Consider the following 22,123-nt stretch of genomic DNA (forward strand, 5'->3'; position numbering starts at 1 on the left):
TAAGTACCTCTAACTGTACTACAGTAAAGTACTAGTACCTCTAACTCCCTCTGAAGCCATGACTCATGATTTTATAAACCACATGAATCGTTTGATCTCCAACAATCTGTAATTAGCTGTTAAAGGACACACCCTGGATTTATTCTCTCCTAAACACTGATCCTTAATCACCGCTCGTACATCCGCCCACAAACTGACAAAGTTCTCTAAATTAACCTTCCTGTCGTCCTCCTGGGTCAAATTGACCCCGTCTGTTTTGATTGTACCTTCTTTCCTTCCTTCCTTCCATCTGTCCTTCCTCCCCCCACCTTCATCCCTTCCTCCTTCTCTCTTTCTTTCCTTCCTCACTCTTTCCTCCCTTCCTTCTGTCCTTCCTTCCTCCCTCCCTCCTTCTTTCCTTCTCTCCTTCCTTCCTTATTTCCTTTCCTTCCTCCCTTCCTCCCTCCCTCCCTCCCTCCTTCTCTATTTCTTTCCTCTTCCCTTCCTTCTTTCCTCTGTCCTTCTTTCCTTCCTTCCTCCCTTCCTCCCTCCCTCCTTCCTTCCTTTCTCCCTCCTTTCCTTCCTTCCTTCCATCCTTCCTTCTTCCTTCCTCCCTCCCTCCCTCCCTCCCTCCCTCCCTCCCTCCCTCCTTTCCTTCCTTCTTCCTCCCTTCCTTCCTCCGTCCTTCCTTCTTTCCTTTCCTCCCTCCCTCCCTTCCTTCCTTGACTCGAGAACAACAGGAGGGTTAAACGACAACACCACTCACAACTTATCTCACCACACAACGCTGCAAACTGGGATATTACAAAGTGTTGTAATATCCCAAAACTGAAATGTTACGCCACCCCCAAAATAACATGCAGCAGTGTAAGTGTTGTCCAGGGCTTCCTGTTCACACACTAAGTGCTGCAGGAGGCAGCGTAATATGTACAGTTAGAACTACTTTAGACTTTATTACATCACCAAAATACACACGCAGACAACCGTTTGATGAGCCTCCAAAAATGTTATGGCCTGTACACAGAGAACACCAAACCCACGAATACGTTTGTCAAAAGGGATTTTTATTTAGCATCATGCAAAATCTAACCATAAGTATAGGAATGAAAAAGTGAAGTAAGCTTTTTAGTCCTGTGGGAAAATGTTGTCTGTTAAACAAATGAAGAAATGACTTTTAGAATAATCACAGTGGTTAATCTTCTTAATGAGGTTTCATAATAATCAGAGTCAATAAGCACAAACACAAATGTTGGGGTAATACCCATGAGGAAGTGAAATGTGTGAAAGAAACATGAACAAGAACATAAACAATACTTTGTGATGAAGGTTTTAAATTAAATGAACACTAATCTATGTCAATAAAGGCCATGTGCCCCTTTCTGTTTATTTAGTGAAAATAAAGAATGAGAGATAATAATAAATCAAAGTGACTAATGATTGGAGCGCTGCCAGTAACACTACTGCTGGGTGGAGGATGAAACAATGATTATTGTTCAATAAGGAGACAGAACACACACAGAGTGAACTCAGCTCATCTCAACCACACCAGAACAAACCTGATCTGTTATAGTTTCTGAAGAACACAGAAATGATCTGTGATTGGTCAAACATCCGGTATGACTGCAGCCATGATTGCTGCCAACACACTGCAACACCTGTGACCTCATACCTGAGAGGAAGTCATTGAGGAAGAAGCAGAGGAAGTGAGCTCCACCTCAGGAGAAGCTGGATGGATAGAAAAGGATGCAGATAGTCAATGTATTATATATTAAAGTTATTACTGAAAGTGTCTTTTTGAGTTTTTAAAGGTTTTTTTTATTGATTGAGAAATATTTGTTGTGAAGCTGAAGATTCAACTGAGCTGAAGGTTTGTTCAGTTCTTCCTTCTTCATGAACATAAACACTGAGAACAACCAACGCTGACTGACTCTCTGAGGTAAGTTCACTTTTCATTTTCCTCATTAAAACCAGTTTAGATGTGATCAAAATGAATTTGTTGCCTTAAGTCAACTATAAGTGAATATGGATTGATCTGTGTGTATTTAACCTATTAGACTGTAATTGATTTACATGCTAACAGTATGAGACTATGTTTACACTTTATTACATTTAAAAGGGAAAAACATTATTTATTTATTTTTAAACTTTGATTTTTGTGAGTTTTTCCTTTTTTTTAACAACAAAAGGACTTCACAAAAAGAAAAAGGAACAAACAAATAAAACAAAGAACAATACCATTAGGAGAGTCTCATTCATTGCATCGTGTCCATTTGTCCCATGTCTCCTCTCCCTGCTCCTCCTGCAGTCTCATGCTCAGTGTCATCCTCTCATCACGTAGATTTATTACACTATTTACAGCCAGGAAAAATCTGGCTAACCCTGCTAACCCATCTCCTTCACATAGAGTTGATCAGGTTGTTGATTGTGGCCAGTTAACAATATCCAAACTTTTTATTACTTGGCCTCCGATATCCACAGGATGGTTTATTGGGTATCACATGTTTACTACAGTAATGGACCACCGGGGCTGAGATGGAGCAGGCTTTACGTAATCCAGTATCTTTAACATCTGCACTCTGTCTACCTTTCAACAAGAAAAACCTTATTGTGATTAACACTTTGAAAATATGGTCTCAGTTTAGCTCTCACTTTAAGTATACACAGGCATTGTCTCTAATGCCTATTACAGGTAATGTCCTGTTCTCATCATCTCTCCTAGACTCCGCCTTCCAACTGTGGTTCAGTAGGGGCTTAAGGACTGTAAAGGATCTCTATCAAAACAATCATTTCATCCCTTTTGAAAACATGGCTTTATTTATGGTTTATTAGCATTTACAGTGATACATAGACTACACTCCAGTAGAAGCAGAGATGTTCCCAGGAGTAGATAAGACCTGCCTCCCACTTTACTGTAGTACAGTCTGAGGTACTAGTACTTTACTGTAGTACAGTTAGAGGTACTAGTACTTTACTGTAGTACAGTCTGAGGTACTTCAGGCTTGTTCCTGTGATATGTTCATGTTCTAAAAAGCTTCAGTCTTTCAGCTGCAGAGACTCTAAATGTGTTTCAGGGAGTCATGTGGAGGTTGGTGCTGGTGGTCAGTCTGCTGTGCTGCAGCTCTGAGGCGTCAGTGTCCTGCAAAGATGAGAAGAACAATGATGTGGACTGGTGAGACAATACTTAGACTTCTAGCAGGCAGACATGTTGCTTCTTCCTCTAAGAAGGAAATAAAAAAAACAGTCAGAATCAGCCAATCAGAGCAAAATGAGACAGTGTGTTCTTCAGTTTCTTCCTCAGAGTCTCTATTATGTTCTGATTTCTGTCTTCTCTCACTGGTTCATCAGGTACATCTTATACAAGACTCCCAGAAATCTAAAGATGACTGGTTTGGACTATGTTTACATTTATCCAGACAACAACAACAAGGCAAAATCTCGACGTAGCACAAAGCCCATCAACGCTGCTGACGGCATCCTGGCAAACACCCTGCAGCCGCTCTTTATTAACCCTTCTGTGAGTATTATTTCAGAGACATAGGGTCCTGCTTTAACTCCAGAGACCAGTAATCCAGTCTGGTTACTACGGTGATCCATCCTGGTTACCGTGGTGATCCATCCTGGTTACTACGGTGATCCATCCTGGTTACTACGGTGATCCATCCTGGTTACCATGGTGATCCATCCTTGTTACCACAGTGATCCACCCTGGTTACCATGGTGATCCATCCTTGTTACCACGGTGATCCACCCTGGTTACCACAGTGATCCACCCTGGTTACCACGGTGATCTTCCCCAGTAGAAAGTCTGACTTTAACTCAAAGACAGCAAGTTAACTTTCATCTCTGAGTTTTCTTTCAACTTTACATCATTACAGACATTTTCTTGTCGTTGTTGTTTCTCTGAACATGTGACCATCAACAGATCCAGGAACCTTTAAAAAGTTGTTTCTTCTTGTTTTTTATTTATAGCCAACGGACTTTGGATTCATCAGCTACAATGATGGCGTTCCAGAAGGTTTTTCTGCTAAAGTTTCAGACCCAACAGACACATCTGGAGGTTCAGCTTCTTCCTCATTTGGTCACAGTAAAGGTGAGCAGATACAGCATCTCTCTCACAGGGAACATGTCTTTCTCTTCTTATTCGTCCACCTGGTCCAGGACCGTCTGTTTGGGTTCAGTTGGGGTTCAGCTCTGTCTTCAGATGAGCTGCTGACTGACTGTTCATGTTCACAGGAGTTGTGATGGTGGAGAAGAACAAGAAAGGAGTCTGGCTCTTACACAGCACACCAGGGTTCCCTAATAGCAGAGATCAATATCATTTCTACCCTGAGAGTGGAGCAAGAAACGCTCAGACGTTCATCTGTGTAACATTCAACTACGACCAGTTTGAACATATCGGTAATCCATCTTCATATTTACTGTGTATTAGTCTCAGTGTTTGGATTGAATTATACTATAAATGTGTCTGTTCATATTTTCAGGTGAACACCTGCAGAAGATCAGAGCTTTCCCATTTGATCATCATATTCCATCAGACTTACATAGAGAGCTTCAAGATGTCACAGCCAAGAACACCCAAAACCATAATACCCCAGCAAATAACAGGTTCATTCCTACGTTCCAACAGCTGACATCCAGCGGAGGGAAGGAGTTTCACAGCATTGCTAAACTAGTGTCAGATCAACCAGAAGGTGAGTTTTCCTGCCTGTACCCAACGGTTCAGTACAAATAACGTCTCACCACCGATGTGAACAGTCTGAGTAACGTGTCTCCTGATGTTGTTGCAGTTGGAGATCTTTACGTCAGCATTTCAAACGAGGTCCACAGTGGTGTGAATGTCCAGACCTGGGGAGGCCAGCCTGAGCGTGATGGTTCCTTCTGCCCTACAGGTGGATATAATGTGCAAAATGTTGTATTAGTAGATGTTGGTTGGGCTAAATGGGATCCTGGCAGTGATCATTCAAAGTGGTGTGTATCTGTGGATCAAAATAAACCCTGGACCTGTATTTCTGATGTAAACAGATCAGAGTCACAGTATGAGAGGCTGGGGGGGGCACTGTGTGTTAAAGATGAAGACATAGCAGACATATTCAAGAGTTTCGTAGTGTGTAAGGATGAATGTTAAGGTTCAGTATAACATCAGACTCAGAGTGACAGCTGAATAAATGAATGAAATAAAGCTGACTGGTACAGTGAACTTCTCTGTTCATCCAGTTTTTAACTCGTTTGTAGATTCTGTCAAACATTTGGAGGTAAAACATGAAACATGTGATATAGTTCATTAATGAGACTGAATGATGATCTGTAACTCTGTCTGTACTGAGTGAAGTTTCTCCATCAGAGGAACCAAAGTGTCTGTGTTGATAAATTCATTAAAATGTGACAGAAACTCCTCGTTGTCTTTGTGATCGTCACTTCTGTCTCTCAACATGTTTGTCTTCAGTCACACAGCTGCAGAGCTTCATGACTTCAACATGAAAACACACATTCATCAAGGAAACAGCCTTTAAAGATCTGCTATTCTAGAAAACACTATTTAAACATATCTGGGACATTTTATGAATAAAACCAAATGTTGTTTAGATTTCTCTAAATCATCTTTCCTTATAGTCCAGATTCTCCTCTGTCCTCCAGCTGTTTCTGAAGCTGTTTACATCAAATCTGCATTATTAGAACTTCCAGTGTTCTGCTTCATCAGCAGAACTTATGTACGACTCATCCTAGTGTGTCCTGCAGATTTGATTTGTTCTGCTCAGAGTGACGTACTAACGAGGTCCGCCTCTTCACTGCTCGCTCTGCAGCAAAGATTTTTAATAACTTCAAAAGATTGAGGAGATAGAAGTGAGTTGTTTTACAGCTCAGGAGCCTCCACCATCACCCTGATCATCCCAAAGATGCAGCTCTTTAATATTTCACTCCCTCACAGTCCTCAGGATGTTTAACCCTTTAACCCCACTAAGGACATGTTTGGCTTTTCATTTTTATTTTCACGATCATTTTGGGCTGTTCATGCAAATGGCTTAAATGTTTTTACCTTTTAAATGTCAACCAGTCACTTATAATAATAATAATAATAATAATAATAATAATAATAATAATAATAATGATAATAATGATAATGATAAAGTCTATAATACATTGTGTAGAAAAATGTGTTTCACCAACATTCTTAGAGATTTGTCTCCATTGAAACCCATAATGACTACATGTTTTTGTCTTACATGCCTGTGTTCTGGTGCGCACCAGGTGGGGAGCTCCGGTCCTCTGCAATGAGGCCAACACGGAAGTAACTTAAAGCTGCATTCTATCAAAAGGCCACCAGGGGGCGACCGTTTTGGTGTCAAAAGGACTTCCGTCTCTATACAAGTCAATGGAGAATTCACCAACTTCTCACTTGATTTCTAACCTCAGTAAACGTTTTCAAAATGTGTTTATGGTCTCAATCGCTAGTTTAAAGCCTTCTTCAATGCAGTATGATGTTCATTTGGGACATTTTGGCCTCCCTGATTTTATATGTGACGATAAAGCAGGGTATGCATTAGGGCGTGGCTACGTCGTGATTGACAGGTTGATTGGTTCACAGGTTCAGGAGGGCGCCTCATGCTCCTCCTGATGCCCATATAATTGGCTTCTGAGCAGCAGTCCACAAAACAATGGGTGACGTCACGGGAGCCCTGGCTTTAAAATTGTAGTTGTTTGTTTTTCCACCAGATGGCGCCATTTAGCTGTATTTTGTCTATGGGAGAATATAATGAAGTGTTATCTAGTCCTGCTTGTAAGATATTCTTAGTCCCACAATGGGGACATTTTCAATATTACAGTAAAAATAGAAGAGCATCGGTCAAAAGAATAAAGAACAATACAAGTACAAAAGCAATAAAAAATAATAGTTGTAAAAAATATAATCAAATAATTGTGACATTACATACAAGAGTAATAATTGGTGTTGAGTTATCCTGTATTATGAAGCACAGCAGACCAAACAGACCTGGATGTGATGTATGGGTGTCAGTGTGTGGTGTGTATCTGTGTATTGAAAAGTAAATGTGTGTGTGCAGCTATTTTAAAACTGCGATTTTGCACAAATTTGTGAATTCTGTTATTGATTTTAATTTATTGTCAAACTCGCCTGCTCAGGCACTATGGGTGGAAAACAGCAACTTATTGAAACTTGTTGCAATGTATCTTTCCTTGTTTTATACAAAGTTAATATTTTATTGTGTACTTTCTCTGTCTTAATAAATAAATTACAATTATAATTATTACAAATGGAGAATCTGTTTTGTCTTACAGGTCTGCATTTATTGCATTATGTCTAAATCCCTCTGTCACACACACAGTTAAACTCTATAGAATATATAACACTTCAACCATGCAGCACATTTATTTATTAAAAGTGGAAAATAATATTAATTTATAATATTTTATGGCGGTCTTTTGACGCAAACATTTTGTCCCTAATGAACCATGTGTAACGTTGTAAGATGAGGCAGAAGGTGAACTGTTACTGCTGTAACATTTTGGGGAAATTAGAAGAATGACTTTTCTTAATAAAGAGACATTTCTGCTCTGTTCAGCACCATATTAATATCACATTATGGGGAAGGATTGCCACAATCAAAGAACATTCATTGGCCTTCATGATCTCACCCAGTCTCTCCATCACTATAACTTTAAATATCTCTCCATGCCATTGACTCACAGTAGGAGGACTCAGCTTGATCCACTGTAACAAAATACATCTCGTTTCCCAAAGCAGAAGTTTTACCTCATATGTGGAAAGTCCTCATTCAGAATATTACACAAAACAAAACCAGCTTCCACTGTTACGGTATTAAAGTTCTCCTGCTACAGTATTTGGAAGGAGAGGACACTGCCAGACAGTGAAAGTAAGACTCCACATCCTTTTTACACTTAACATAGTGGAGAAGTCTTAGAGTCAACACTGAGGAACTAGGGTGTACGCTGTAACCTGTGAATGGTTCTATACTGACTTTCAGTGAGTCAGTAACACAAGTTTTCCCTATTGACCCTACAGCATCAGACCACTTCCCCTCCTCAAACCCAGATCCCTCTCCCATAGGTTTATGATCCTATCGATATCACATTAACTGATTGTAAAGTTCCATAAGACAGACAAATGAAATTCTACAGCTCTGCTGCTGTAACAGGTAAGAGTCAATGGCAGTAGCTTTTGGTTTGTTTAATAGGAAAAGTGTGTTTGATTTATACTTACATTAAATCAATCAGTATAAAAATGACCACCAAGGACAGGCACTTGACATCCTCTACATCTATACAGTATGATTTTCAACGAGGGGTTCTACTTCACTTGTAGTACATTGATCATGCTGAAGGCAAATTACATTTTAATACCCATAGAGTTTAACAATCCACAACCACCTTCCTTACTCCAAAGACAGCCATCTTGCAGTCTTTTCTCAGTCTAAGTAAAAAGGTCAATGTTTCCATCTCATGGATCTGTTACCATTTTGAGCCAATGGTTGACTGTAGGTGGGTCTGTAACCATTTGCTGTTTGTGTTGGATTAAGGAAAGACTGGATTTCAAATTTTGCCTCAAGTTGTTTGATGTTTTAATCCCTTCTTCACACCAACTCTGAGAAATGGATTTGCCCAAACCTGGAGAGAAGGGACCATTTAGACATGGGTGTAGGATTGTGTCAGAACTCAGACCTGTTAGAGGGAGCGTCTGCATTAGGTAGAGCAAACTTGGGAGTATGTTCATTTTAAAAACCAGGCCAATATGACCGGCCCATAAGTCATGCCATCTATTGAAGTCACAGCTGAAGCATAATTTAACTTAGTTATTCAGATCAGAAGCTTTAACTTTTGACCATTTAACACAAAACAGACCAGATGTCATGTGATGAAGATTTTATTTCAAACAAGAGTGAGGGGGGGGGGGGGTGAGGGAGTAGATGGATCGCTTTTCTAAGTCGTGGCGGTGAAGGCGGCGCTGGTTGTAGCTGGGCTCGTGGTGGTGGTGAAGGCGCCGCTGGTCGTAGCCGGGCTCGTGGTGGTGAAGGCAGCGCTCGTTGTAGCCGGGCTCGTGGTGGTGAAGGCGGCGCTCGTCGTAGCCGGGCTCGTGGTGGTGGTGGGGGCGGCGCTCGTCGTAGCCGGGCTCGTGGTGGTGGTGGGGGCGGCGCTGGTCGTAGCCGGGCTCGTGGTGGTGGTGGGGGCGGCGCTCGTCATGGTGGTGGGGGCGGTGGTAGTCGGGGTGGTACTGCTAGTAGTCGTTGGGGTGGTACAAGTGGTTGTAGTCGTCGGGGTGGTACTGCTAGTAGTCGTCGGGGTGGTACAAGTGGTTGTAGTCGTCGGGGTGGTACTGCTAGTAGTCGTAGGGGTGGTACTGCTAGTAGTCGTTGGGGTGGTACTGCTAGTAGTCGTTGGGGTTGTACTGCTAGTAGTCGTCGGGGTGGTACTGGATGTTGTGGGAAGAGCCGTTTGGTCCCCAGTGAACGGCCCATCTGGTATCTCATCAAATCCCCACAGTTCAAAGATCTCTGAATCAGGGTAAGTTGCCTGAATCGTTACAGGTGCCGTTACTGTTGGGCCTTCAGATGGACACGCTGTTGTCGTCTCCGTCTCATCGTCTGTCAGACTCTCCGTCTCATCGTCTGTCAGACCCTCCGTCTCATCGTCTGTCAGACCATCCTTCTCATCGTCTGTCAGACCCTCCGTCTCATCGTCCAACAGGTTCTTTGTGTTTACATCTTCAGTCGGCTTCTCCTCTGTCGGAGAGTTTTCCAACTCCCACTGCTGCAACAGCTCCAACCGGTAGTCAGACTCTGAATATGCTCTTGGGTGATGAGCCACACTTTGTGTTTCTGCTCTGAAACAAGCTGCCAGCATTGTTGACATTTCCCCATCCGAGTTGCAGTAAACCATTTCCAAGATGGAATCCTGCAAAAGTTTCATTTATTAGCTCTAATTCAACATTTTGACACTGGATCATGTTTTAGGACCTTACTCACCGTATTCACTGTTGTTGAGATCTGCACCATTACTGCGCCTGAGGAAGACATTGTGAGTGCTGTCCCAACGACACCATCCTTACCCAGAGCTTTTACCCTCCTCAGTGTTGCCCCCAGAGGCAGTTTCACAGTGACATCTGTTGTCCTGCACTTCACCAGCGGTGGCGCCGGTTGGAGCGATGCTGCAGGACCCTTACAGGCAGCTGCTCCGGTCACATTCGCCTGCAGCAGATGGTCAAAGTAACGCACCTTCAACTGATGAGACCGTGCGCTGTTTGAAATCTGGAGGGAGATGAGAAAAAGAAATTAAACTGAATCCATCCCCTCAAATATATATTATGATATTATTTACCCATGATGCCGTGTGGCAGCCGGTATAGGGGAGCTCCAGCTGCAGCCACGGCCCGACGGTACGAGCAGAACCACGACAGCCGTCCGGCAACGCCAACAACTTCTTCCCATCTGTGAAGAGACGAAATGATCAGAGCACAGCTGGGAGAAAGTGATGTTATGTTTTTACAGCTCTGCATTAAAATCAGAAACGTCCATTTTAACGCCTGCAGCCTTTAGACATTAAATATAAAACGTGTCGTCTGAACAGAAGCTAAGGACTGGTGCTCACTCAAAGCTTTAACCTGAGGATGCTTTATGGCTTCAATCATATACTAGTTTCATCCCAGTCCAGCTTTACAGAGAAAGGTTTGGAAGTTAGGCTGCTGGTTTTATTAGGCTTAGGTAACAAAGTACATCAGTATAAATTTAAATGATAGACCCAAACACACCAAATCATGTGAATGAAATGGCCAAAAAAAAGTGACTCAATACATCACAGTACAAAATGTTACCTAATCCTTACATAGTGTTCAGGGTCAAATTTGACCCATTTTGCATTTAACAGCATTTATTTTAGTTGGACTTCCCCAGTGTGACCCACAGTATAGAGATATGGAAATAAAATGCATATTTCATAATTGTGCAGCTTACACATTTTTACATATGCAAGTTTAAAAATTTCAAATATCATCATATTGTATAAAATGTTCTGGACTAAAACTGAACATCTTTTCTGTAAGATTCAACATTAATGACTGATTGGGGGATTTTATGAATATGACGACTGTTGTAGACTAATGAGTCAGAATATTAGCAGTACGTGAGGTTAAATTTACTTTCTAAGTAGAATTTTGCCCAGTTCGGGTCAAAATGGCACCAACACGTCAGGTTAATAAGACGAGCTCTCACTAAAACTGTTCATGGAACAATGAGCAGAGGAGTCAAATTAAACCAATAAAACTGACATGCAAGTTTAAAGATAAATCATTGTTTGGATATGAACATGAAGTGTTAGTGACTGAGCTGCAGCAGGTGGACGAATCAAACTCACCCAGCAGACGCAGGTCAGAGTGTCGGATGAGGGAGAAGCGAACAGAGAGCGAACTGTTGCTGCAGAGAAAATGTGGCCGGCTGAAATCTTCATCTCCACAGTCACCATCGTCATCATCACGCCCTGAAACACAGACAGGTCAGCCTGAAGTTACAATCTAACCAACATGAGGTTAGTTTTATGAGCAGCTTCTTCACTCAGGAAACATTTACTGTAGTTAGATACTAGTTTATACTTCTACTCCAGATCAGTTTGTGTTAGAGATTAAATTGTTCAATATTCAAAGTGTTCCAGTAAACGCTGCTTAAGTTACAGAAATCATTTATTCGGAAAGTGCCAAACCACTACAAGTCATTTCAAGGCCTTTACACAGAGCAGGTCTAAACTGGTTTTAATATGTGATGAATACTTTGGGACTTTTAGTCAGTACATTTAAAATTACAGCTGCAACCAATGATCATTTCCCTTATTGGTTAATACTTTATTTTTATCAGTTTGAGAATTAAAGTCTGAAACCAAAAGATTCTCAGTCAACTAAATAATCCTCCAGTGTGTAAAAGTAATGTTCAGGTTCATGAAGGAAACAGTGAAGTCAAAGCTCCAGCATCGGTCTGATAATAAACCTCATCTATACTACTAGTGATGCTGCAGATGTTGATAGCTGATCATTTATTTAAGGGGGAAACATTCTGTTAATGACACCTGGAATATTTAAAAGTTAAAATCAATTGAAGAAAAAAGTTAGTTTTAAGCTTTGAAAACATGAAGTGTGAGAGAAGTGAGTCCGTTTTAATTAACTCCATGGTGTCTGTTTATTACTTTTTTATTTTAGGGTTAACAGGATGAGAAAGTGAATGAGTCGTTTCTAAGGTTCAGTAATGAGTTCAACGTGTCTCAGGTGTGTTCTCACCTTTTAAGAACTTCCACACCGGCACCGGAAAGAAGCTTCCGCCGCTCCTGGTCTCCACCTGCGGCTCAGAGTCCGAGAACAGCGCCTCCAGGTCGGCCACACGTCCGTCCGCGTCCCGGTGGATTCCCCCCGTGTTGAGCCGGGCTAGAGTCACCAAACTGAGCCAAACCCAGGCCATCATCATCCGTCCGGGAGCTGCAAACATGGTCCGACCTGTTTCTCTCGTCTCTGCCTGCGGGGAACGACCGAAGAGCGGCTGGAGGCTGATGGATCTGATGCTGCTGCGGAGCCTTAAATCACACCTGGAGCCCCAAGCTGCCCGCTGATTGGACCATTACAACCGGAAGTTCAATCAGCCGCACGTGTGAGTATGATCGATGATTGCACGAAACTTGATTGTCTGCACGTGCGCGTTCATGGATCAGATCAGCTGGCGCGTGCACAGAAGTTCTTTCTCCAAAATATCAAAACTCTTAATTAGATTGGTCATGTGACTGATTGATTGATTGATTGATTGATTGATTGATTGATTGATTGATTGATTGATTGATTGATTGATACTTGTAGCAGCTGCTCTTTATGTGAGCCGACTACACACTGCTTTTTGGTTTCATCTTTAACAATGTGTTGTATTTATAAAGCTTGTTATATTAGATATATATATATATATATATATATATATATCTATATATATATATATTTTATTCTCCATTGTGTCAAATCTGCATCTGAAAAGTAACTAAAGCTGTTAAATAAATGTAGTGGAGTAGAAAGTACTAGTACCTCTAACTGTACTACAGTAAAGTACAAGTACCTCTAACTGTACTACAGTAAAGTACTAGTACCTCTAACTGTACTACAGTAAAGTACTAGTACCTCTAACTGTACTACAGTAAAGTACTAGTACCTCTAACTGTACTACAGTAAAGTACTAGTACCTCTAACTGTACTACAGTAAAGTACTAGTACCTCTAACTGTACTACAGTAAAGTACTAGTACTTCAAACTGTACTACAGTAAAGTACTAGTACCTCTAACTGTACTACAGTAAAGTACTAGTACCTCTAACTGTACTGCAGTAAAGTACTAGTACTTCAAACTGTAACAACCTTTTTAACAGATGTTTTTATATTGAATAATAACTTTATGTTTTGAATATTTACAGTGCTTCACAGCACAGAAAGAGTCACTACATTTAAAATCTGAAACAAGAACTACAAAAACCTACAAAGCTGAAATAAATGAAAAGTTCACTCTGCACTGTTTTTAATTGATTTATTATTTCACCCCCCCCCCCCCCAGCAGCTGTCAATCAAACAGACGTCAATGATCTTATTAATGATTTGATCATCTAATGAGCTCCAAACTCTAACATGCTGACATACAGGACGGACTCCTGCTGGAGGAGGTACAGCAGGAGGAGGAGGAGGAGGAGGAGGAGAGGCTGAACTGAGAGGCTGCATAAAGGACCAGTAGAAGACAAATATTAATATAGAGCTGAAATATAAAGAATATTAATATAGAGCTGAAATATAAAGAATATTAATATAGAGCTGAAATATAAAGAATATTAATATAGAGCTGAAATATAAACAATGTTTTAATTAATTTAACTCTTGTTAAAACAGATATTTTCTAACAGCTGGTGTTAGCTTCGTTAGCTTAGCATCAGTGCCAGCAGGCGGTCGCTATAGAAACACCTGATGACATCACACAGTCTCAACTTTATTATTAATGTAGTTTTATTGTCATCAAGGCAACATGTACAGCTTCAGCGTTAAGGCGGGGCCTGGAGGCCAGTGGGCGGGGCCTGGAGGCCGATGGGCGGACCTGGTGATCGGTGGGCGGGGCATTGAGGTATATGGGCGGGGCTTCCGGCTCACAGCTTGCTCATGTGGCCCATCAGCTTCTCCAGCTTGATGGCGAGCGTCATGTCTCCTTTGATCCGCAGCTTCCCCGACATGAACGCCATGGTGGGTTTCAGCTTCCCTAAACACGCAGAGAAACACGGCTGTTACCATGGTAACATCACCATCACTATCTGCAGGCTGTGCTAGTATCTGAAGTATCCATGGTAGTATTTGCTGTAGTATTTGCAGTAGTAGTATTTGCAGTAGTAGTACTTGCAGTAGGAGTAGTAATAATTGTAGAAATAGTATGCAAATACTAGTAGTATTTGCAGAGTAGTAGTAATATTTGCAGTAGTATTTGCAGTAATATTTGCAGTAGTATTTGCAGCAGTAGTACTTGCAGTAGTGACAGCAGGCAGAGAAACACGGTGCTTTGTCACTTTCGTGGTTACCATGGTGACGGCTTACCTGCAAACATCTTGCTAAAGTCGCCGGAGTCCATCGCCATGATAACATCAGCCTTGACGGACGGCTGACCCTGCCCCGCACTGCCAGCACCGCTCTTCAAGTCCAGGAACCAAACGCCCTCATGTTCTCCTTATAAGGACACAGACAAGTTCACGTTAAAGACACGCCCACAGGACGTCCTTATAAGGACACAGACAGGTTCAGGTTAAAGACACGCCCACAGGACGTCCTTATAAGGACACAGACAGGTTCACGTTAAAGACACGCTCACAGGACGTCCTTATATGGACACAGACAGGTTCAGGTTAAAGACACGCTCACAGGACGTCCTTATATGGACACAGACAGGTTCAGGTTAAAGACACGCTCACAGGACGTCCTTATATGGACACAGACAGGTTTAGGTTAAAGACACGCCCACAGGACGTCCTTATAAGGACACAGACAGGTTCAGGTTAAAGACACGCCCACAGGACATCCTTATAAGGACAGACAGGTTCAGGTTAAAGACACGCTCACAGGACGTCCTTATAAGGACACAGACAGGTTCACGTTAAAGACACGCCCACAGGACGTCCTTATATGGACACAGACAGGTTCAGGTTAAAGACACGCCCACAGGACGTCCTTATAAGGACGTGTGCTGGTGTTACCTGATAGGTCGAACTGATAGATGCCTTGTGTGGACTTGACGACGTCCTCGTTGATGACGCTTCTGATGACATCAAACGTGTTTTCTATTGGTCCACTGGAGGCCGATGATGATGATGACGGTGGTTTGAAGGCTGGAGTTGCCCCTAGCAACCAAGAGACACAAACAGTTATTTGAGTGGACACTAAGGAGCGCTAAACACACATCAGTAATATTAGTTTAATCACAGTATTAGTACTCATTATTATACTTTCAGAGCGTTCTGATAGTACTGTGAACCGTAATATCTGCAGTACTATCTGCAGTACTATCTGCAGTATTATCTGCAGTACTATCTGCAGTACTATCTGCAGTACTATCTGCAGTACTATCTGCAGTATTATCTGCAGTACTATCTGCAGTACTATCTGTAGTAGTATCTGTAGTAGTAGTACTAGTACTTGCAGTATTATTATTTGCAGTACATGTAGTATTTGAAGTACTTGTAGTATTATTTGTCGTAGTACTTGCAGTAGTAGTACTTGCAGTACTTGTAGTATTTGCAGTACTTGTAGTATTATGAGTACTCACCGTGTTGCTCCATCTGCTTCGCCAGGTTTTCTGGAGCTTCATCGAGGAAGAAGTCTGGCAGCAGCGGGTGACCTGTCGACCAATCAGAGACCAGCATGAAGATCACATGATGCTACGTGAGGACTAGCCATGCTAGCGTATGTTAGCAGGTTAGCATCGTGCTCTCACCTGGTTCGACGGCGTACTGCTCGAAGTCTCGGATCCCCTCCCCCCTCAGGATGTCCTCGTCCACCACGAAGTGACCCGTGAAGTCCTTGGGTTTGGACAGGATGGCGTAGGCGGCGTCCGCCATGATGTCAGAGGTGCGGCACTGCTTACCCACGTCTGAGCCGCCTAGCATGTCCATGGCTGCCGTCTGGATCGCTGCGGGTCACATGATCAGTTAGCTTCATACATGATAGCATGCTAACTGTAGTTATCTTCCATCCACAGGTCATACATGTTAGCATGCTAGCTGTTAGCCACTGACCTGTTTTGGGCCAGAGCGCGTTGACGGCTACTTGACCTCTGAACTCTTCGGCCATTCCCAGGACACACATGGACATGCCGTACTTAGCCATCGTGTACGCTGGAAACACAAACATACATGTTAACACTGCTCAGGTGCATGATGGGACACGCGGGTAGCTGGTTGCCATGGTTACCTGTGTGGTTCTTGAACCAGATGGGGTTCAGGTTGAGAGGAGGAGAAAGGTTCAAGATGTGAGGAGAGCGACTCTTCAACAGGTGAGGAATCACCATCTTAGACCTGAAACACAGCAGTTCGTTAACTAATGTTCGTTAACTAAAGATCGTTAACTAAAGATCGTTAACTAATGTTCGTTAACTAAAGCTCGTTAACTAAAGCTTGTTAACTAATGTTCGTTAACTAAAGATCGTTAACTAAAGTTCGTTAACTAAAGATCGTTAACTAAAGATTGTTAACTAATGTTCGTTAACTAAAGATCGTTAACTAAAGCTCGTTAACTAAAGCTCGTTAACTAAAGATCGTTAACTAAAGATCGTTAACTAATGTTCGTTAACTAAAGCTCGTTAACTAATGTTCGTTAACTAAAGATCGTTAACTAAAGATCGTTAACTAATGTTCGTTAACTAAAGATCGTTAACTAAAGATCGTTAACTAAAGATTGTTAACTAAAGTTCGTTAACTAATGTTCGTTAACTAAAGATCGTTAACTAAAGCTCGTTAACTAAAGCTCGTTAACTAAAGCTCGTTAACTAAAGTTTGTTAACTAATGTTCGTTAACTAAAGCTCGTTAACTAAAGCTCGTTAACTAAAGATCGTTAACTAAAGCTCGTTAACTAATGTTCGTTAACTAAAGATCGTTAACTAAAGCTCGTTAACTAAAGCTCGTTAACGCGTAGTTTGCGTGTCGTACGTCATGTATGTTCCTCTCATGTTGATCCCCAGCATCAGGTCGACCTTCTTCATCGGCGTCTCCAGAGTTCCCGTCAGGTTGATGGCGCTGGCGTTGTTCACCAGGATGTCGATACCTGCCAATCAGAAGCAGACGTTGTGATGATGTCACTGCTGGGGCGGGGTCACCTGACTGTGACGGCCAATGAGGACGAATCAGCTCATTAATATTCAGACGTGATTGTTACCTCCAAACTTGTCGACGGCTTTCTGAACGGCGTCTCCGACCTGCTTTTCATCACGGATATCAACAATGCAGGCCAGAGCCTTTCCACCGGCCGCCTCCACTGGAACACGCAGAGAACACGCAGAGAACACGTAAGGAACATACAGAGAATAAACACGTTAACTGGGTGTTAGCGGTTAGCTCCTGTGTGTTAGCGGTTAGCTCCTGTGTGTTAGCGGTTAGCTCACCCTCCTGCGCGGCGCTGTAGATCGTCCCCGGCAGTTTGGGGTGAGGTTCGGCGGTCTTGGCGGCGATGATGATGTTAGCGCCATCTCTGGCAGCTTTCAGAGCGATCGCTTTCCCGATGCCGCGGCTAGCTCCGGTGATGAAGAGCGTGCAGCCGGCTAACTTCCTGCAGCACATGCAAACAGTTAGCTAGCACGCTAACATCAAACCTGATAAAAAAAAGTTAGCGGGAACATTTTGGGTCGCCTCTGCGGAGTTTTAACCAAGCTAGCAGCTAGCGGGAAGACATGATGTCACATTCAGAGACAACTGCTGAAATATAAAATAATAAAAATAAAACAGTAAACAGACAATCGGACACAAAGTAAAGATATTAAATTAATTGTTTTAGCTCATTCGTCCTGATCAGAACATTTCTGCAGTAAATAAACAGTTTCAGGAGCTTTAGCAAAGCTAACGTTAGTGTCGGCTCCGTCTCTGGCTCCAAAAAATCCAAGATGGCGACAATCAAAACGACACACGAAGTGACACACACACACACACACACACACTGACACAGTGACACACACACACACACACACACACTGACACAGTGACACACACACACAGTGACACACACACAGTGACACACACACAGTGACACAGTGACACACACACACACAGTGACACACACACAGTGACACACACACAGTGACACACACAAGGTGACACACACACACAGTGACACACACAGTGACACACACACACAGTGACACACACACACAGTGACACACACAGTGACACACACACACAGTGACACACACACACAGTGACACACACAGTGACACACACACACACACACACACACACACACACACACACACACTCTTTAAATAGTTGAGCTACAATAAAAACAAACAGCTGTTTAAACTTTACTAAATAAATAAAAGTCAGTCAGAGGTTCAAAGTTAAACTTTGCAGCTTTAACCTCCTCACGGTTACCGACACGATCAGTCCCGGTGTGAGCTGCAGTCGGTCCCGGTCCCGGTCCCGGTATGCAGCGGGACGTTAATTATAACGACTCACCCTGTGTTCTGCAGCATGGTCGGGTCTGTTCGGTTCCGGTCGGGTCTGTTCGGGTCTGAGTGTGTGTGTGTCGGTGCTGAAGCAGAACAATGACAGCCTGCAGTCTTCCTCACCTTCCTCACCTTTCACCCAGTTGAATAAGCTCCAGCCAACCGGAACTACTATACCTCTTCACTTCCGGTTTACAGACAAAGATCCTCAGAAACGGAAGATGATCAACTCCGACCTGAAATCACTAAATTTAAACATATGCCAACCAGCTGATGATAACTTTATTTTTAGATCTGCTTTAGATTTGAACTTAAATCAGTGTGACACAGAAATGCAGCATCCCAGTAAAGATAAATTCAAATATTATTCAAATGAAACTCAGAGATGATCTTTGTATGTTAGAGGACTACTCTGATATCTTTTCCTCTTCTGAGGTCAATAAAATAAAACCTGGTGTTCTAGCTCGCAGTGTTACAGGAGCTTCTGTCTAATCATCATTTAATCATATTATTAAAATGAAATGAATCAAAACACTCTGACAACATGTTGAATATCATCACAAACTATCTGAATAAAGTGTGTGATCTTAATGTTCTATGAATGCTGATAAACTATAAACACTGTAAGCTTATCACATGACACCAGTCCTAATATTAATGTTGAACGTCGTCACGCCAACAACAATAAATCCTGTAAAATATAAAAGTACAGATCAGACTCTTCATTTAAAGTCATGAATAGATATTACTGTTAACTCCATCTGCACATTTATTACTCATATATAATAATGTCTCTCGGCTGGCCTGGGAACGCCGCGGGATCCCCGGGAAGAGCGGGAGTGCTGGGAGAGGGAGTCTGGGTTGGAGGGGGGACCAGGGGGTGGAGGCCCCCGCGACCCGACCCCGGATAAGCGGTAAGATGATGGAGGGATGGGTGTGTAGTTCGAGTCCATGACAGCCTATACAGTCTCTACCAGCCTATACCAGTCCTATACAGCCTATACCATCGTGTACAGCCGAGTCATGCAGTGTATGAAGTGTAATGAAGTGTATGACAGAGTACTGCAGTGTACTGAACAGTCCTGACCAGTCCTATGAAGGGTAATGAAGTGTCTGAAGTGTAAGAGAGTATGAAGTGTCATGAAGTGTATGAAGTGTATGAAGTGTATGACAGTCCTATGACAGTCCTGAGTGATGAAGTGTAATGAAGAGTAATGAAGTGTAATGAAGTGTAATGAAGTGTACTGAAGTGTATGAAGAGTAATGAAAGTGTCACTGAAGAGTAATGAAGTGTATGCAGTCGTATGACAGCCTATGACAGCCTATGACAGTCTATGACAGCTGTACAGAAGTGTAATGAAGTGTATGAAGTCTATACGAGCCTATGACAGTGCTAATGAAGTGTAATGAAGTGTATGAAGTGTAATGAAGTGTATGACAGTGTATGAAGTGTAATGAAGTGTATGAAGTGTATGACGAGTATGAAGTGTAATGACAGTCGTATGACAGTGCCTATGACAGCCTGTACATGCCGTGTACTGCAGAGTAATGAAGTGTACATGAAGTGTAATGAAGTGTACTGAAGTGTAATGAAGTGTATGAAGAGTAATGAAGTGTAATGAAGTGTATGAAGAGTAATGAAGTGTATGAAGTGTATGAAGAGTATGAAGAGTATGAAGAGCTACTGACAGTCTATGACAGTGCCTCTGAAGAGTAATGACGTGTTTGAAGAGTAATGACGTGTAATGAAGTGTAATGAAGTCCATGAAGAGTAATGAAGCGTAATGAAGAGTCATGCAGTGTATGAAGCGTAATGAAGTGTTTGAAGAGTAATGAAGAGTAATGAAGAGTACTGAAGTGCTATGACGAGTCCTGAAGTGTAATGAAGTGTATGAAGTGTACCATCCTAGACATCCTCTACATCCGTATGACAGTGCCTATGACATCCTATGACCGAGTCCTGAAGTGTAATGACAGTCTATGACAGTCCTATGACAGTCCTGACAGTGCCTATGACAGCCTATGACCAGCTGTAATGACAGTCTATGACAGTGCTATGACAGTCGTCTGAAGAGCCTATGAAGTGTAATGAAGTGTATGAAGAGTAATGAAGTGTATGAAGTGTAATGAAGAGTAATGAAGTGTAATGAAAGCCTATACAGTCCTATGACAGTGTATGAAGTGTATGAAGAGTCTACCATCCTATACAGTCGTATGAAGAGTCATGAAGAGTACTGAAGTGTATGAAGTGTAATGAAGTGTAATGAAGAGTAATGAAGTGTAATGAAGTGTATGAAGAGTACCTGAAGTGTCCATGACGAGTACTGACAGAGTACTGACTGAGTGACTGAAGTGGAATGACGTGTATGAAGTGGCATGAAGTGTAATGAAGTGTATGAAGAGTATGAAGAGTAATGAAGTGTATGACGTATAAGTCTACCATCCTATACATCCTATACATGCTCTACCAGCCTATGACAGTCGTATGAAGTGTATGAAGAGTAATGACGTGTATGAAGTGTTTGAAGAGTCCTGACCAGTCGTATGAAGAGTAATGAAGTGCTATGACAGTGCTATGAAGTGCTATGCCGTGTCTGACAGCCTATACAGCTAATGACCAGTCCTATGAAGTGCTATGAAGCCTGTAATGAAGTGTATGAAGTGTTTGAAGAGTAATGAAGTGTATGAAGAGTACTGACAGTCCTAGACAGTCCTATGAAGTGTAATGAAGTGTACTGAAGGTGATGACAGCTGTACATGCAGTGTATGACAGAGTAATGACAGTGTAATGAAGTGTAATGAAGTGTATGAAGAGTAATGAAGTGTTTGAAGAGTCATGCAGCGTAATGAAGTGTAACTGAAGTCTATGAAGAGCCTAATGACAGTCCTATGACAGTCCTATACAGCAGTGTAATGAAGTGTATGAAGTGTATGCAGTCCGTAATGACAGTCGTATGACGAGTACTGAAGTGTATGAAGTGTACATGAAGTGTTTGAAGAGTAATGAAGTGTATGAAGAGTAATGAAGTGTATGAAGAGTAATGAAGAGTAATGCAGTCGTATGACAGTCGTATGAAGTGTAATGAAGTGTAATGAAGTGTATGAAGTGTAATGAAGTGTAATGAAGTGTATGAAGAGTAATGAAGTGTAATGAAGTGTATGAAGTGTATGAAGTGTAATGAAGTGTAATGAAGTGTATGAAGAGTAATGAAGAGTAATGAAGAGTAATGAAGTGTATGAAGAGTACTGAAGAGTAATGAAGTGTATGAAGTGTAATGAAGAGTAATGAAGTGTAATGAAGTGTATGAAGTGTAATGAAGTGTTTGAAGAGTAATGAAGTGTATGAAGAGTAATGAAGTGTATGAAGAGTATGAAGAGTAATGAAGAGTAATGAAGTGTATGAAGAGTAATGAAGTGTATGAAGCCTCTAC

The 22,123-nt window shown here is 42.0% G+C and overlaps 1 protein-coding gene across 1 annotated transcript; it reads right to left on the reverse strand.

Annotated features, from left to right (window-relative positions):
• Nucleotides 1-13,987: 13,987 nt before the first annotated feature.
• Nucleotides 13,988-18,844, reverse strand: LOC133995058 (hydroxysteroid dehydrogenase-like protein 2). Its single transcript, XM_062434343.1, has 11 exons — nt 18,703-18,844; nt 17,640-17,803; nt 17,414-17,512; nt 17,188-17,302; nt 16,453-16,556; nt 16,278-16,376; nt 15,977-16,171; nt 15,809-15,880; nt 15,240-15,383; nt 14,587-14,715; nt 13,988-14,257 (listed from the first exon to the last, which is right to left on the reverse strand). The coding sequence occupies exons 1-11, from the start codon at nt 18,717-18,719 to the stop codon at nt 14,148-14,150; spliced, it is 1,248 nt and encodes a 415-aa protein (XP_062290327.1). The 5' UTR covers nt 18,720-18,844; the 3' UTR covers nt 13,988-14,147.
• Between the last annotated feature and the right edge of the window lie 3,279 nt (nt 18,845-22,123).

Source organism: Scomber scombrus, chromosome 15, assembly GCF_963691925.1.
Source record: "Scomber scombrus chromosome 15, fScoSco1.1, whole genome shotgun sequence".
Classification (NCBI taxonomy): domain Eukaryota; kingdom Metazoa; phylum Chordata; class Actinopteri; order Scombriformes; family Scombridae; genus Scomber; species Scomber scombrus.

What these genes read in the sequence shown, in the direction of transcription:
- LOC133995058 (XM_062434343.1), bottom strand. An exon ending in AGCCGTCGACAAGTTTGGAG is followed by an intron (nt 17,303 to 17,413) that starts GTAACAATCACG and finishes TCTGATTGGCAG; the next exon opens with GTATCGACATCCTGGTGAAC. An exon ending in GAAGCAGATGGAGCAACACG is followed by an intron (nt 15,384 to 15,808) that starts GTGAGTACTCAT and finishes CTTGGTTGCTAG; the next exon opens with GGGCAACTCCAGCCTTCAAA.